At 39.4% G+C, this 13220-nt stretch overlaps 1 protein-coding gene across 10 annotated transcripts in view; it reads right to left on the bottom strand.

Moving 5' to 3' along the window:
* The window catches only part of LOC126424541 (YLP motif-containing protein 1), a 406391-nt gene that overhangs the window by 178328 nt on the left and 214843 nt on the right, over positions 1 to 13220 (bottom strand). For 9 of the 10 annotated variants that reach the window (XR_007576188.1, XR_007576187.1, XR_007576189.1 and 6 more), the window contains one exon: positions 3074 to 3175. The exons of the other annotated variant lie outside the window; for it this stretch is intronic. Coding sequence is in view for 6 of the 9 variants with exons in the window: in XM_050087281.1 (XP_049943238.1) it covers positions 3074 to 3175 (102 nt within the window). In the remaining 3 variants the exon portion in view is untranslated. The remainder of the gene's footprint in view (positions 1 to 3073; positions 3176 to 13220) is intronic. 10 annotated transcript variants of the gene reach the window in all.

Genomic DNA, 13220 nt, shown 5'->3' with positions numbered 1-13220 from the left:
GACAATGAAACCACACGTACAATGGATATTCAGCAGCATAAAGATAAGTGACATCATGATCATCTCTAAAAATTACTTTACATCAATCAGCCACACTGTAACAGTGTCTTTATGGAAATAACTCTGCATCATAGTGGAGAGGGTCCTTGAGAAAAGGAGGGACATCCTACCCGATGAAGGATCAGTCCCCTCCCCCCAAGTATGCTTCATCGCCCACCCAACCTCCACAACAACCAACCAACACCACTCTCAATCCCAACCCGTTGCCACAAGGACAGTATCCCTGTGGGAGACCCCAAGTGATAGACGTGCCCAATCCACTCACTCAGCACTTCCTACTCCAGTCCTGTCACAGGTTTATCCTACTTCACAAGGGCCCAGGCCACCTGTCAAAGCAGCCATGCCATTTACCAGCTCTGCTGCAACCACAGCACAGCTTTTTATGTCAGTATGACTACAAACTAGTTGTCCACCAGGATGAATGGCCACTGCCAAATCATGACCAAGAGCAAAGTAGACCACCCTGTGGCACAACATACAGCTGAACATAACAAGCTGCTTGATTTCAATGGCTGCTTCACTACTCGAACCATCTGGATCCCACCCCTCCACCACCAGCTTTTCTGAAACGTGCAGATGGGAGTTATCCTTACAACACATTATCTGCTCCTATAATTATACTGTCCTCAACCTGCAGTAACATTGTGTCCCCACACCCTCAACCTAACAGTTTCTACCTCATCTGTGCTCTCAACTCCTCCCCATTCTTGTTTCCCAGCCTCTTTGTTTGCTGCCCTCTGCTTCTGCCCCTGCCCCCACTTTTCTCCGCTCCTATCCTTTTCGTTCCCATTTTACCTATCTCCCTGCCTCACAACCTACTGACGCTGCACCTGTTGGCCTTCTAGTCTCTGCACATTCCGCTAGACAGTGTTCCTCTGCCCCCCCCCCCCCCCCGCCCCCCACACCCGTAAAGTACTATCCCTTCCCCACCCCTTCCAGACTACTGCTGCCATCTCACATGATAATTTCTTTCTGGCCCCAGCTGCCAGAGTTGGCAGTCAAGTCTGCATGAGGTGTGCTTGCTTGTGTGCATGAAAGGCATGTGTCTCTCTGATTCTCTTTGGCTGAGGAAGGCTGCGGCCAAGTGCTTTGTGTACTTTTTTTTAGCTGTGTCTGTCTGCAACTTAGTGTCTCTTCTTTATGGTAAGCAGCAATCTACCTTTTCCTACATTGTCAACAATACACTGGGATATTTATAGTTTTGTTAGTGGTGAGTGTGACAAGACATTCTGTGAAACATTACTAAACGCCATCCCTGAAAACTACCCCTAGAATGTATAGTTCAGAGAAAAACATTTATATATTCATCAAACTAGAAAGAAAAACAATAATGTCTACCTCAACGAGGAACTTAAAACTTTCAGCTTAGAACAGGAGCATGTAGAGGAAAATGGCTCACATTTAAAAGAATATTGATAATGCACTGGACAGATATGCACCATGTAGGACAGTTCATAATGGAAGGGAACCTCCGTTGTATACAGTCACTGTAAATAAGCTTCTAAAGAAAAGAGATTACTGCATAACAGATGTAAAACAAAGCGTAGGGCTGTAGATAGAGTGATGCTGAATGAAATGCATTTGGCTGTCAAGAGAGCAATGTGTGATGCCTTTAATGCACCGTAGCAGAACATTGTCACTTGATCTTTCACAGGAACCAAAGAAATCCTGATCATATGTAAAAGCTGTTAGTGGCACCAAAGTTAGTGTCCTGTCCCTAGTGAATTAGACAAGAACTGAAACTGAGGGTAGCAAAGGAAAAGTTGAAATGCTTAATTCTGTTTTCAAATGTGCTTTTACACAGCAAAAAACAGGATCATTGCCCCCAATTTAATTCTCTTACCACTGAAAAGATGACTGAAATAGATATCACTGAAAGTGGCATCAAGAAACAGATCAAATCATTAAAATTAAAGAAAGCCCCATGGCCTGATGGAATCACTATCAGATTCTATACCCAATTCACATCTGAGATATCTCCTCTATTACTCTAAGCTCTTGAACAAAAAAATTGCGCCCAGCAGTTAGAAGAAAGCACAGGTCACACCTGTCTACAAGAAAGGTAGCACAAGTAACTCACAAACTTCCATCCAGTACCCTTGATGTGCATTTGTTGTAGCATCTTAGAACGTATTCTGAGCTCGAATCTGATTTTTTATTGTAACCTGTTCCAATTTCACATAATGGGTTGCGTAATTTCAAGACATCACAGTAAATCTGACAATTCCAAAACGATAGGCAGTTCATCACAAGGCTGACAAATGAGGCTATGAGCAATGCAAAAATCAACCCTTTTTTTTCCTTTAACAACACGTGAGAAAGCTTGGGGAGCAGCCAGCATGCACACACTACCATTCTTGCACTGTGGCGAGTCTGCCACGGCCATGCCGAAGCACATGAAGGATATTTTGACAGACCAAGAGTGCAGCTCAGCAGAGGATAGCACTCTGTGAAGGTCAACCATTCGGAACACAGGGATAGACTCATCCAGCACTTAGAATGAGAATGCATTTCTGTATAAGAGCCAAGTTACCTTGTGCAAGCTCTTCAACTGCTGCTGCAGTAGTACTGCACATAAAATAATGGTGCACCAACGATGTGGCTGCCTTCATGTTCAATCAAACACCAGTGTCGATTACTTTGCCATTCTGAGCCAGGCATACATGGAAACACATCTCCTGCCACTCAGTCCTCTAAGAAATCATCAGTTACACAGAACTTTATAATACCCACACTAATGTCACTGCTACTGACAACTTTACTCAATTTTACGATCACTGCAAACATTACAGGTACCTCAGTGGATGGTAAATGTCTTAAATGTCCATTATTTTGGTTCACACACAAGGTCTACCCTCAATATTTTAGCCTTTCACAGACTAGCTAGGAGTAACACCTATTTTACAATCTTTTAATTTATTACAACAGATATAGCACTTATCCAAGTATGGATCCACAGCATCTAGTCCATACTACCCATCAGCTCACTTATAAAGAAATACCTTTCACTAACCTGTCATTGTCGAAAGAGTTCAGTGGCATTCTGTCTCGACTGTCATATCCACGACTGCCTCCCTTTGGTCCCCAACGATCACTGCTATTACTGAATCTGTTTCTGTGGAGACATTGTATTTGCTAATTTACACATGAATGTGCAACACATATTGGGCCTCATCTTATTACAATGGGGCCCACGATCAACTAGAAACTTCAAAATAATAAATGTAAAATTATGACATTACAGAAAAACAAAATAATAAATTAGGAAAAAGTAGTCATAAGCTAAATGTGAAGCAGAGAAAGCCAAGTGTGTCTTAAGTGCTAGATATTAAAGTTAGACAAAAAATAAAAGTGCAAAACTAAACTACAAGAAGCATGTGAAACAACAGAAAACAAATGGCAATTGTGATACAGAGTTACCACTGTCTCATGTGCAGAGGACCCCTTTGCTCACTGAAAATGAAAACAGAGCTAATTCCCCTAAGTGTCTCTACCAGTGTTGAGAACTTAAGACATTAGGCTCAATATAAGAGTTTTAAAATAAAATGAGCCAGATACAGAGTTCAATTTAAATTGAATGTTATTCAAATTATTCATAAAAGCAGCTTGAGATATACACAGAAAAAAAAGTTTATCGCAATCTTCATAACACAAAAGGCAAAGAAATTAATATTTTGGGGTGATGCCTGTAAAAATACAGATGCAATTAGCCTGCCTGGAAGTTCAATGCCTGTAATTTGATGGGCATACTTTCTCGATAATCCCTATTGTTCCTCTGTGCCCGAGATTGTACAGACATGCTGAACAGTGTGTGTGTGTGTATGTGTGGTGTGTGTGTGTGTGTGTGTGTGTGTGTGTGTGTGTGTGTGTGTGTTTAATGGGTTTCTACCATTCGCGCTCGCAGTTGTGTCAAAGTAGCAAGACACATTCTGAGCAATGACAAAATTACTTGGAGTTATCTCAAGATTTTAACTACAATGATACTTATTACTTGGAACATGAGGTTGCAAATGATGCTCAAGATGACATAGAGTATTTTCAAGAAGAATTTCCAAGAGTTTATCTAAATAATGTTGGAAAATGAATAGTAGTTGTTTTAATCCCTATTTCAGCTGAAAGCACTTCAGTTTGTAATTCCAAGGCAATTTTATTTTCGAATATGACTTTTTATGGTAGAATTAGAAGTGGACTTGCTTCGCAGGCAAGTCATTATTCCCCTGGAGATGAACAATGGAAGAGTGCAGAATACCGAGGGCGAGGACAAGCTGTGAGGAAAGCTAGACGACCACTGATCAAGTGACACATCCTGATGTGCTTTCGTAACAATACAGATCGTGCAGTCTAAATTGAAATAAAAATAGTGCGCTTCCATATTTTTGACTAAACATCCTAACAAATTCTGTGATGAAAAACTTAGGAAATAATTGACCCATAAGGGTCCTACAGATCAATCACTGAAATGAGAGTTGGTTGATTGATTGATTGGACTGGTCCAGATTTTATCACATGGCACAAATTGTGCAACTCCTATTGGACAGGTATGCAGGATGGAGCAATGACAATATTATAAAAAAGAACAGAATGCTACTCAGCATATAGTGAAGACATTTAGTCACACACATGCACAGCAAAACGACTACTAAACACATAAGCTTCTGGTCTGAAGGCCTTCTTCCAAAATAGACAACATAACACACACACACACATTCATGCAAATGCATGTCTGGTCTGGTTCCGGCAGCCAGACAGTGGTCATGCGTGTGTGAGCTATGTTTGTGTGAATGTGTGTGTCTATTTCAAAAGAAGGTGTTCTGGCTGAAAGCTTACATATTTAGTAGTCTTTATGTTGTGCTTCTCTGTGACTCAACATCTCCACTATATAGTGAGTAGCAATCTTTCCTTATCATAATACTATCAATCTTAAAATTCAATTTTTAAGTAACTTTTTTGTTATATATTCAGAAATTCTTTTACAGAATGTTAAGTGTGCTTGTGATGGAGGACTGGAATTTATAGTAGGAAAAGGCAGAGAAGGAAAAATAGTAGGTGAATATGGACAGGGGGAAAGAAAAGAAAGAGGAAGCCACATGGTAGAGTTTTGCACAAAGCATAATTTAATCATCACTAACACATGGTTCAAGAATCATAAAAGAAAGTAGTACACATGGAAGAGACCTGGAGATGCCAGAAAGTTTCAGATTGAATCTGTGATGGTTGTACAGAGATTTAGGAACCATATATTAATTTGTAACGCATTTCCAGGGGCAGATGGGGACTCTGACCACAATTCCATGGTTATGAACTGTAGATTAAAACTGAAGAAATTGGAAAAAGGTAAGAACTTAAGGAGGTGGGACATGGATAAGTTGAAACAACTGGAGGTGTTGAGAGTTTCACAGGAAGCATTAGGTAACGACTGACTAGAACAAGGGAAAGGAATATAGCAGAAGACAAATCGGTAACTTTGAGAGATGAAATAGTGGAGGCAGCAGAGGATCAAATAGGTAAAAGGACAAGGCCTACTAGGAATCCATGCATAACACAAGAGATACTGAATTTAACTGATGTAAGGGGAAAATTCAAATGTCTAAACAGTTAGATTGACAGCAAATGCAAAATGGCTACACAGGAACTGCTAGATGACAAATTTAAGGCTTTACAAGCATATTTCACTAGGCGAAAGATGGATACTGCCTACAGAAGCAGCTGTATGAATATCAAGAGCGCAGATGGAAAACCAGTCCTAAGCAAAGAAGAGAAAGCTGAAAGGTGGAAAGAGTATATAAAGGGTCTTTACAAGGGAGATGAACTTCAACGTAGTATTATAGAAAGGGATGCAGACATAGATGAAGATGGAGAGGTACGATACTATGAGAAGAATCTGACAAAGCTCTGAAAGATCTACGTTGAAACAATGCCCCAGGAGTACATAACTTTCCATCAGAACTACTGATAGCCTTGGGAGAGAGAGCCATGAGAAAACTCTTCTATCTGGCATGCCAGATGTACGAGACAAGCGAAATACCCTCAGACTTCAAGAAGAATGTGGTAATTCCAACTCCAAAGAAAGCAGTAGCTGATAGATGTGAAAATTACTGAACTATCAGTTTAATAAGTCATGGTTGCAAGATACTAGCATGAATTATTTACAGAAGAATGGAAAAACTGGTAGAAACCAACCTAGGGGAAGAACAGTTTGGATTTCTGAGAACTGTAGAAACACGCGAGGCAATGCTGACCCTATGACTCATCATAGAAGATAGTTTAAGGAAAGGCAAACCTACATTTTTAGCATTTATAGACTTAGAGAAAGCTTTTAACAATGTTGACCAGAATAGTCTATTTTAATTCTGAAGTTAGCAGGTGTCAAATACAGTGAGCGAAATGATATTTGCAACTTGTACAGAAACCAGACAGCAGTAATTAAGAGTTGAGGGGCATGAAAGGGAAGTAGTGGTTGAGAATGGAATGAGACAGGACTGTAGCCTACCCCTAACATTATTGAAACTGTGCACTGAACAAGCAGTAAAGGAAACCAAAGAAAAATTTTAGTAGGAATTAAAATTGAGGTAGAAGAAATAAAAATTTTGAGGTTTGCTGATGAGATTTTAATTCTGTCAGAGGCAGAAAAGGACTTGGAAGAGCAGTTGAAGAGAATGGACAGTGTTTTGAAAAGAGGATATAAGATGAACGTCAACAAAAGCAAAATAAGAACAATGGAACATAGGCAAATTAAATCATGTGATGCTAAGGGAATCAGATTTCTAAACAAGACATCTGAAGGAGAAGATGAGTTTTGCTATTTGGGCAGAAAAATAACTGATGATGCCAGAAGTAGAGGATATAAAATTTCGACTGGCAATGACACAAAAAGCATTTCTGATAAAAAGAAATTTGCTAACACAGAATACAGATTTAAGAATCAGGAAGTCTTTTCTGAAGGTATCTGTCTGGAGTGTAGCCATGTATGGAAGTGAAACACAGATGATAAACAGTTTTAAAAAAAGAAAATAGTAGCTTTTGAAATGCAGTGCTTCAGAAGAATACTGAAGGTTAGATAGGTCGATCATGTAACTAACAAGGAAGTACTGAATAGAATTTGGGGAGACAGGATATTTGTGGCACAACTTGACCACAAGAAGGGATTGGTTGATAGGACACATTCTGAGATATCAAGGGGCTACCAATTTAGTATTTGAGGGAAGTGTGAGGGGTAAAAACTGTAGAGGGAGACCAAGAGATGACTACAGTAATCAGATTCAGGATATAGGTTGCAGTAATTATTTGAAGATGAAGAGGCTTGCACAGGATAGAGTAGCATGGAGAGATGCATCACACCAGTCTCTGAATTGAAGACCACAACAACAACAACACACAGTGCTTCATTAGAAATGCCTTTAGTTTAATTTTAAATATTGGATATGTAGTAAGTGTAGTATTACACCAATGTTAAATACGATCCTCTGAGAGGCTGTTGTTATGTGATATTTTTGATGTATATCTGATTTCCGTCTGGTACAATAGTTCTGTAACTTTTTGTTCTGTAGTAGTTTGCCTGTTTTCACGAGGGAGACTCCAGTGAACGAGATTTCTTTTTAGATGAACAAACTTGGAACATTCAGAAAACAAAGTTCAGTAAAATAAGGTTTACAGGACTCCATCTTTTTAAAGCTACAAATTATTCTTAGAGCTCTTTTTTGCATTCTAAAAACTTTTAGATTCTGAATTGAGCGTCTCCAGAAACTGATCCCATAGCAAAGCAGTGATTGGAACTGCGCATTGTATACCACAGCATGTGAATGAGCCTTTCCTACATAATTTATTTATATGTGTAGCCCACTCTAAATCTTGCTGAACTCACGGACCCAAAAATTTTGTGACACGTACATCTTCTAGGGGATCATTTTGTAATCATGCTTGAATAGCTGGAGTCGTAAATGAAATTTTTTTCAGTAACTGAAACATTTTCACTATAATTATTTTATAGAGGTGGTTTGTACAGCTTTAAAGAATGTTAAGAACTGCATTATGCAACACCACATTATGTGCTGCCACAAAAATACATCTAAGAAGTTAAATTAGGCATCATGTTACATATTTACACCTAATATCAATGGTGGAACAATGTACATCTGATAATGACAACAATGGAGAGAAAGATAGATGCTACTTACTACAAAGAGGACATGTTAAGTTGAAGACAGACACAGCTAAAAGACACTTACACAAAGCTTTTGGCCACAGCATTCATAAGCGCAATACAGGGTATTACAAATGATTGAAGCGATTTCACAGCTCTACAATAACTTTATTATTTGACATATTTTCACAATGCTTTGCACACACATACAAAAACTCAAAAAGTTTTTTAGGCATTCACAAATGTTCGATATGTGCCCCTTTAGTGATTCGGCAGACATCAAGCCGATAATCAAGTTCCTCACACACTCGGCGCAGCATGTCCCCATCCATGAGTTCGAAAGCATCGTTGATGCGAGCTCGCAGTTCTGGCACGTCTCTTGGTAGAGGAGGTTTAAACACTGAATCTTTCACATAACCCCAAAGAAAGAAATTGCATGGGGTTAAGTCGGGAGAGCGTGGAGGCCATGACATGAATTGCTGATCATGATCTTCACCACGACCGATCCATCGGTTTTCCAATCTCCTGTTTAAGAAATGCCGAACATCATGATGGAAGTGCAGTGGAGCACCATCCTGTTGAAAGATGAAGTCGGCGCTGTCGGTCTCCAGTTGTGGCATGCGCCAATTTTCCAGCATGTCCAGATACACGTGTCCTGTAACGATTTTTTCGCAGAGGAAAAAGGGGCCGTAAACTTTAAACTGTGAGGCATCCAGAAGCTTTAAACTGCGCATACCATCGCCGAATGGAGTTAGCAGTTGGTGGATCTTTGTTGAACTTCGTCCTGAAGTGTCATTGCACTGTTATGACTGACTGATGTGAGTGCATTTCAAGCACGACATACGCTTTCTCGGCTCCTGTCGCCATTTTGTCTCACTGCGCTCTCGAGCGCTCTGGCGGCAGAAACCTGAAGTGCGGCTTCAGCCGAACAAAACTTTATGAGTTTTTCTACGTATCTGTAGTGTGTCGTGACCATATGTCAATGAATGGAGCTACAGTGAATTTATGAAATCGCTTCAATCATTTGTAATAGCCCTGTAGAAACAGAAAAACACATTCCATTCATACGCATACACACAACCACACACCTCACACATACGTGACCACTAACTCTGGCAGCTGAGGCCATCTGATAACTGTTGTTCCACATCTAATGACTATTATTCCAACGACGCAAATGCATAGCTGAAATGGTTTTTGGATCTGATGATGGTCTAATTCTACACTGAACTCAATTGTCTCTAATAAAATATACCATTACAGTGTGTGCTGCATAATGCAGTTCTTTATTTTCACTATACTATAGAATTTCTAAACATGGCTGAAAACATGGTAAAAACAGGCAGGTGTTTCAGCATAGTTTTTCGTGTAGCTGCTCAGGACTCAAAGTGATAAACGAGTTGCCATTCTTAAGGACGCAGTTCATCAGTGTAATGGGTATGGACATAAAAAAGTCTGCCAAATCCACAACAAGTCTGCAGTAAATCGTGGATTTCTTTAAAGAAATCAATTTGTCAATTTTTGTACATGGAGGGATGGAAAAAATGCACGTGTGTTCTCAAAACAGTATTAACACTCTACCAAGGAACTTTTCACTGTTTATAGATTCCTGTCAATTAAAGAAGTTCCTTTTATTGAACTGTTATCATTCTGCACCAATTTTAGCCAATGAAATCATTATTCTAGTGTTATATTCTGTCAAGTTACCACTGTAGTCATAAATTACAGTCATTTACATTTTTAAAAACAAGTAACTTCCTTTTTTCATTGTATTTACTCATATATTACTAAACACTGCACAAAAATTTAGCATACAATTTTAACTGTGCTCTTGATGAGTTCCTTGTACGCTAAGTCAGAGATTTACCCTTGAACATAATGAGGCAGAAAGACTTGAGAACAGATTTCTTGCTCAGCATGGTACTGGCAGATATTGGTACACATAGAAGTCAAGAGTGGAACAAAGACAGTGAAAAGTTGATGTTCCAACAGATTGTGCATTAAATCCCCCAGTTTCCCCTTTGAACCCATTCAGAAAGATGCCCTACCTATTTTTCTTTTTCAAAATAAATACTCTTACGAGTTAATTTCCCATCCAGTCGGTCCACAAAACTTGAGACATTGTTCACCAAATACTGTTTAACCTACGGCAAGGTAATCAATATGGTAAATCCCAAAAGCTACATGTCAAAACATTTGATTTGTTTGTTTATTATGTGAAAAAGTGGTCTCAAGATTTACTGACAGTACCAAAATGATCCTGAAAATTGGTTCATTTCTCTTGAAAATGCTCCATACTCTACTGAAAAAGTTTGTTTATGCATTTGCTTACAGACAGAAATCGACAAATGTGGCAACTGTCTTACACAAAACTTGCCAATAGTTAATTCTTTTTGAAAAATGTTACTGATGTTTTTCTTCTACTCTAACTATCATGTTAGTTAGTTACAACATGTTTAATACCCACATATTATGAACTTTCTCAGTATTTTCTGTAGCAGTTGCAGTTTTGGAACATCTCACAAATGGAGCAACAAGAAAAGTACAAGATACCTAAATTCAGCTTCCTACTTCCTAACCGTTCAAACTATGAACTTTTAGCCATACACACATTTCAACCACTACATTACCATTCGATACTCACTGACTGTGTGATAAAAAATACAAGGCCTGACAATAAATGTGGAGCACTACACAGTCGGATGTTAACTGAACTTTATACACATATAGACCATCAGTGGGTATATAAATAATTAGAGTTTCATTTCTCTGTAGGAGGTAGAACAGCCCTCAGAGTGCATTAGTGTGGTTCAATTATACAATGTACACTTTCACAGGCAATACTGACTTCATTTGAAACTTACGGGCTGATAGGTGTCGCCAATGTATAAAACTTTCTCCTCATGTTTCACCTTTGACTGTAGCAGACATCTTCAGAGGTAAAGCACCAAACTGCAACCAGAACTTGAGGGAGCGGTATAGAGGACACCACAGTCCATCACAACATCAACTATGAGATTATCTCTGGTAATACCAACATTCTCGATTGAAAATAATTGATCGTAGTTCTTACAGTGAAATGTTGACATCCACATTTTATCTAACTGAACACCTTCCTCTTTTCTGTTAATCTTATTACATTGTTTATAAGTCTCAATAGTCTCTTTATACATGCACATATAATAATGTGATGATTTCAGTATGACAGTTGTCTCATTGTACTTTATCATATAACCACCCTCTCGGTAAACAAGTTCTGCTACAGCCGATTAATCTTTATACCCCAGATGATGTTCAACCAGACGTATGTTAACACCTCTTTTTGTGGTACTAAACAACAGGTACAAGGAATTTGATATATACCCTATGTAGCCAAAGGATGTTGTGTATCTTTTGCCAATCTTAAACATTCTTTCATCTTCCCAGTGGGTCTGAAGATAGTTCCCATACCATACTTACTCAACACTTTCCTAATGCAATCTATAACCTAAGTAATGAACGGAAGGAACACTTTTCCCTTGGGCGGCCATTGTTCCTCAAAGATCCTGAGTCCCTCGCTATGGCAATGTGATTGATCTATCTCATTGTTAGAATAACCATTCTTCTTGAATGTCAGCTGTAGATGTTCAACCTCATTTTGAAAAAAAAAAAAAAGGGTCAGTTCACAAATTTTTTATACCCTGTCTATCACAGTTTTAATCACATGTCTGGGGTGCTGGTTGGTATCACAATGAAGGTAACGGTCAGTATACATGGTTTTTTATATACCCCCTGACCAAACGTCCTGTTCCCCTCATTTGATAAAAGTCACATTCAAAAAATTCAGTTGGCTGTTATTCTCCATCTTATAGTAAATTATATTTTCAGACTGGTACTGTTGAGATGTATGAGGAAGGCATCCAGTTCCTCTGCACAATGTGTCCATGCTATGACAATACCATCAACATAGTGATAACACCTGTCTGGTCTTTTACTGGCAGTCTGGAACGCCCGTTGCTTAAAGGTCTCCATAAACAGATCAGCCATAGCTAGACTAGGAGGACAGTCCAAAGCCTCCTCATCAATCTGTTCACAAACATCATTTTTGTATTAAAAACAGATTGTGATGAGGCAGTGTGTGAATAACTCCATCGGAAAAATTTCCAGTATGGGTAAGATAGCTTCATTCACCAGAATTGTGGCATATAACCCCCCCCCCCCATGAACCATGGACCTTGCCGTTGGTGGGGAGGCTTGCGTGCCTCAGCGATACAGATAGCCGTACTGTAGGTGCAACCACAACGGAGGGGTATCTGTTGAGAGGCCAGACAAACGTGTGGTTCCTGAAGAGGGGCAGCAGCCTTTTCAGTAGTTGCAAGGGCAACAGTCTGGATGATTGACTGATCTGGCCTTGTAACAATAACCAAAACGGCCTTGCTGTGCTGGTACTGCGAACGGCTGAAAGCAAGGGGAAACTACAGCCGTAATTTTTCCCGAGGGCATGCAGCTTTACTGTATGATCACATGATGATGGCGTCCTCTTGGGTAAAATATTCCGGAGGTAAAATAGTCCCCCATTCGGATCTCCGGGCGGGGACTACTCAAGAGGATGTCGTTATCAGGAGAAAGAAAACTGGCGTTCTACGGATCGGAGCGTGGAATGTCAGATCCCTTAATCGGGCAGGTAGGTTAGAAAATTTAAAAAGGGAAATGGATAGGTTGAAGTTAGATATAGTGGGAATTAGTGAAGTTCGGTGGCAGGAGGAACAAGACTTCTGGTCAGGTGACTACAGGGTTATAAACACAAAATCAAATAGGGGTAATGCAGGAGTAGGTTTAATAATGAATAGGAAAATAGGAATGCGGGTAAGCTACTACAAACAGCATAGTGAACGCATTATTGTGGCCAAGATAGATACGAAGCCCACACCTACTACAGTAGTACAAGTTTATATGCCAACTAGCTCTGCAGATGACGAAGAAATTGAAGAATTGTATGATGAAATAAAAGAAATTATTCAGATTGTGAAGGGAGACGAAA

The sequence above is a fragment of the Schistocerca serialis genome, chromosome 10, assembly GCF_023864345.2.
Source record: "Schistocerca serialis cubense isolate TAMUIC-IGC-003099 chromosome 10, iqSchSeri2.2, whole genome shotgun sequence".
In the NCBI taxonomy this organism is placed as follows: Eukaryota; Metazoa; Arthropoda; class Insecta; order Orthoptera; family Acrididae; genus Schistocerca; species Schistocerca serialis.
Note: the sequence above shows the minus strand (reverse complement) of the source record. Positions and strands in the feature narration are given on the sequence as shown.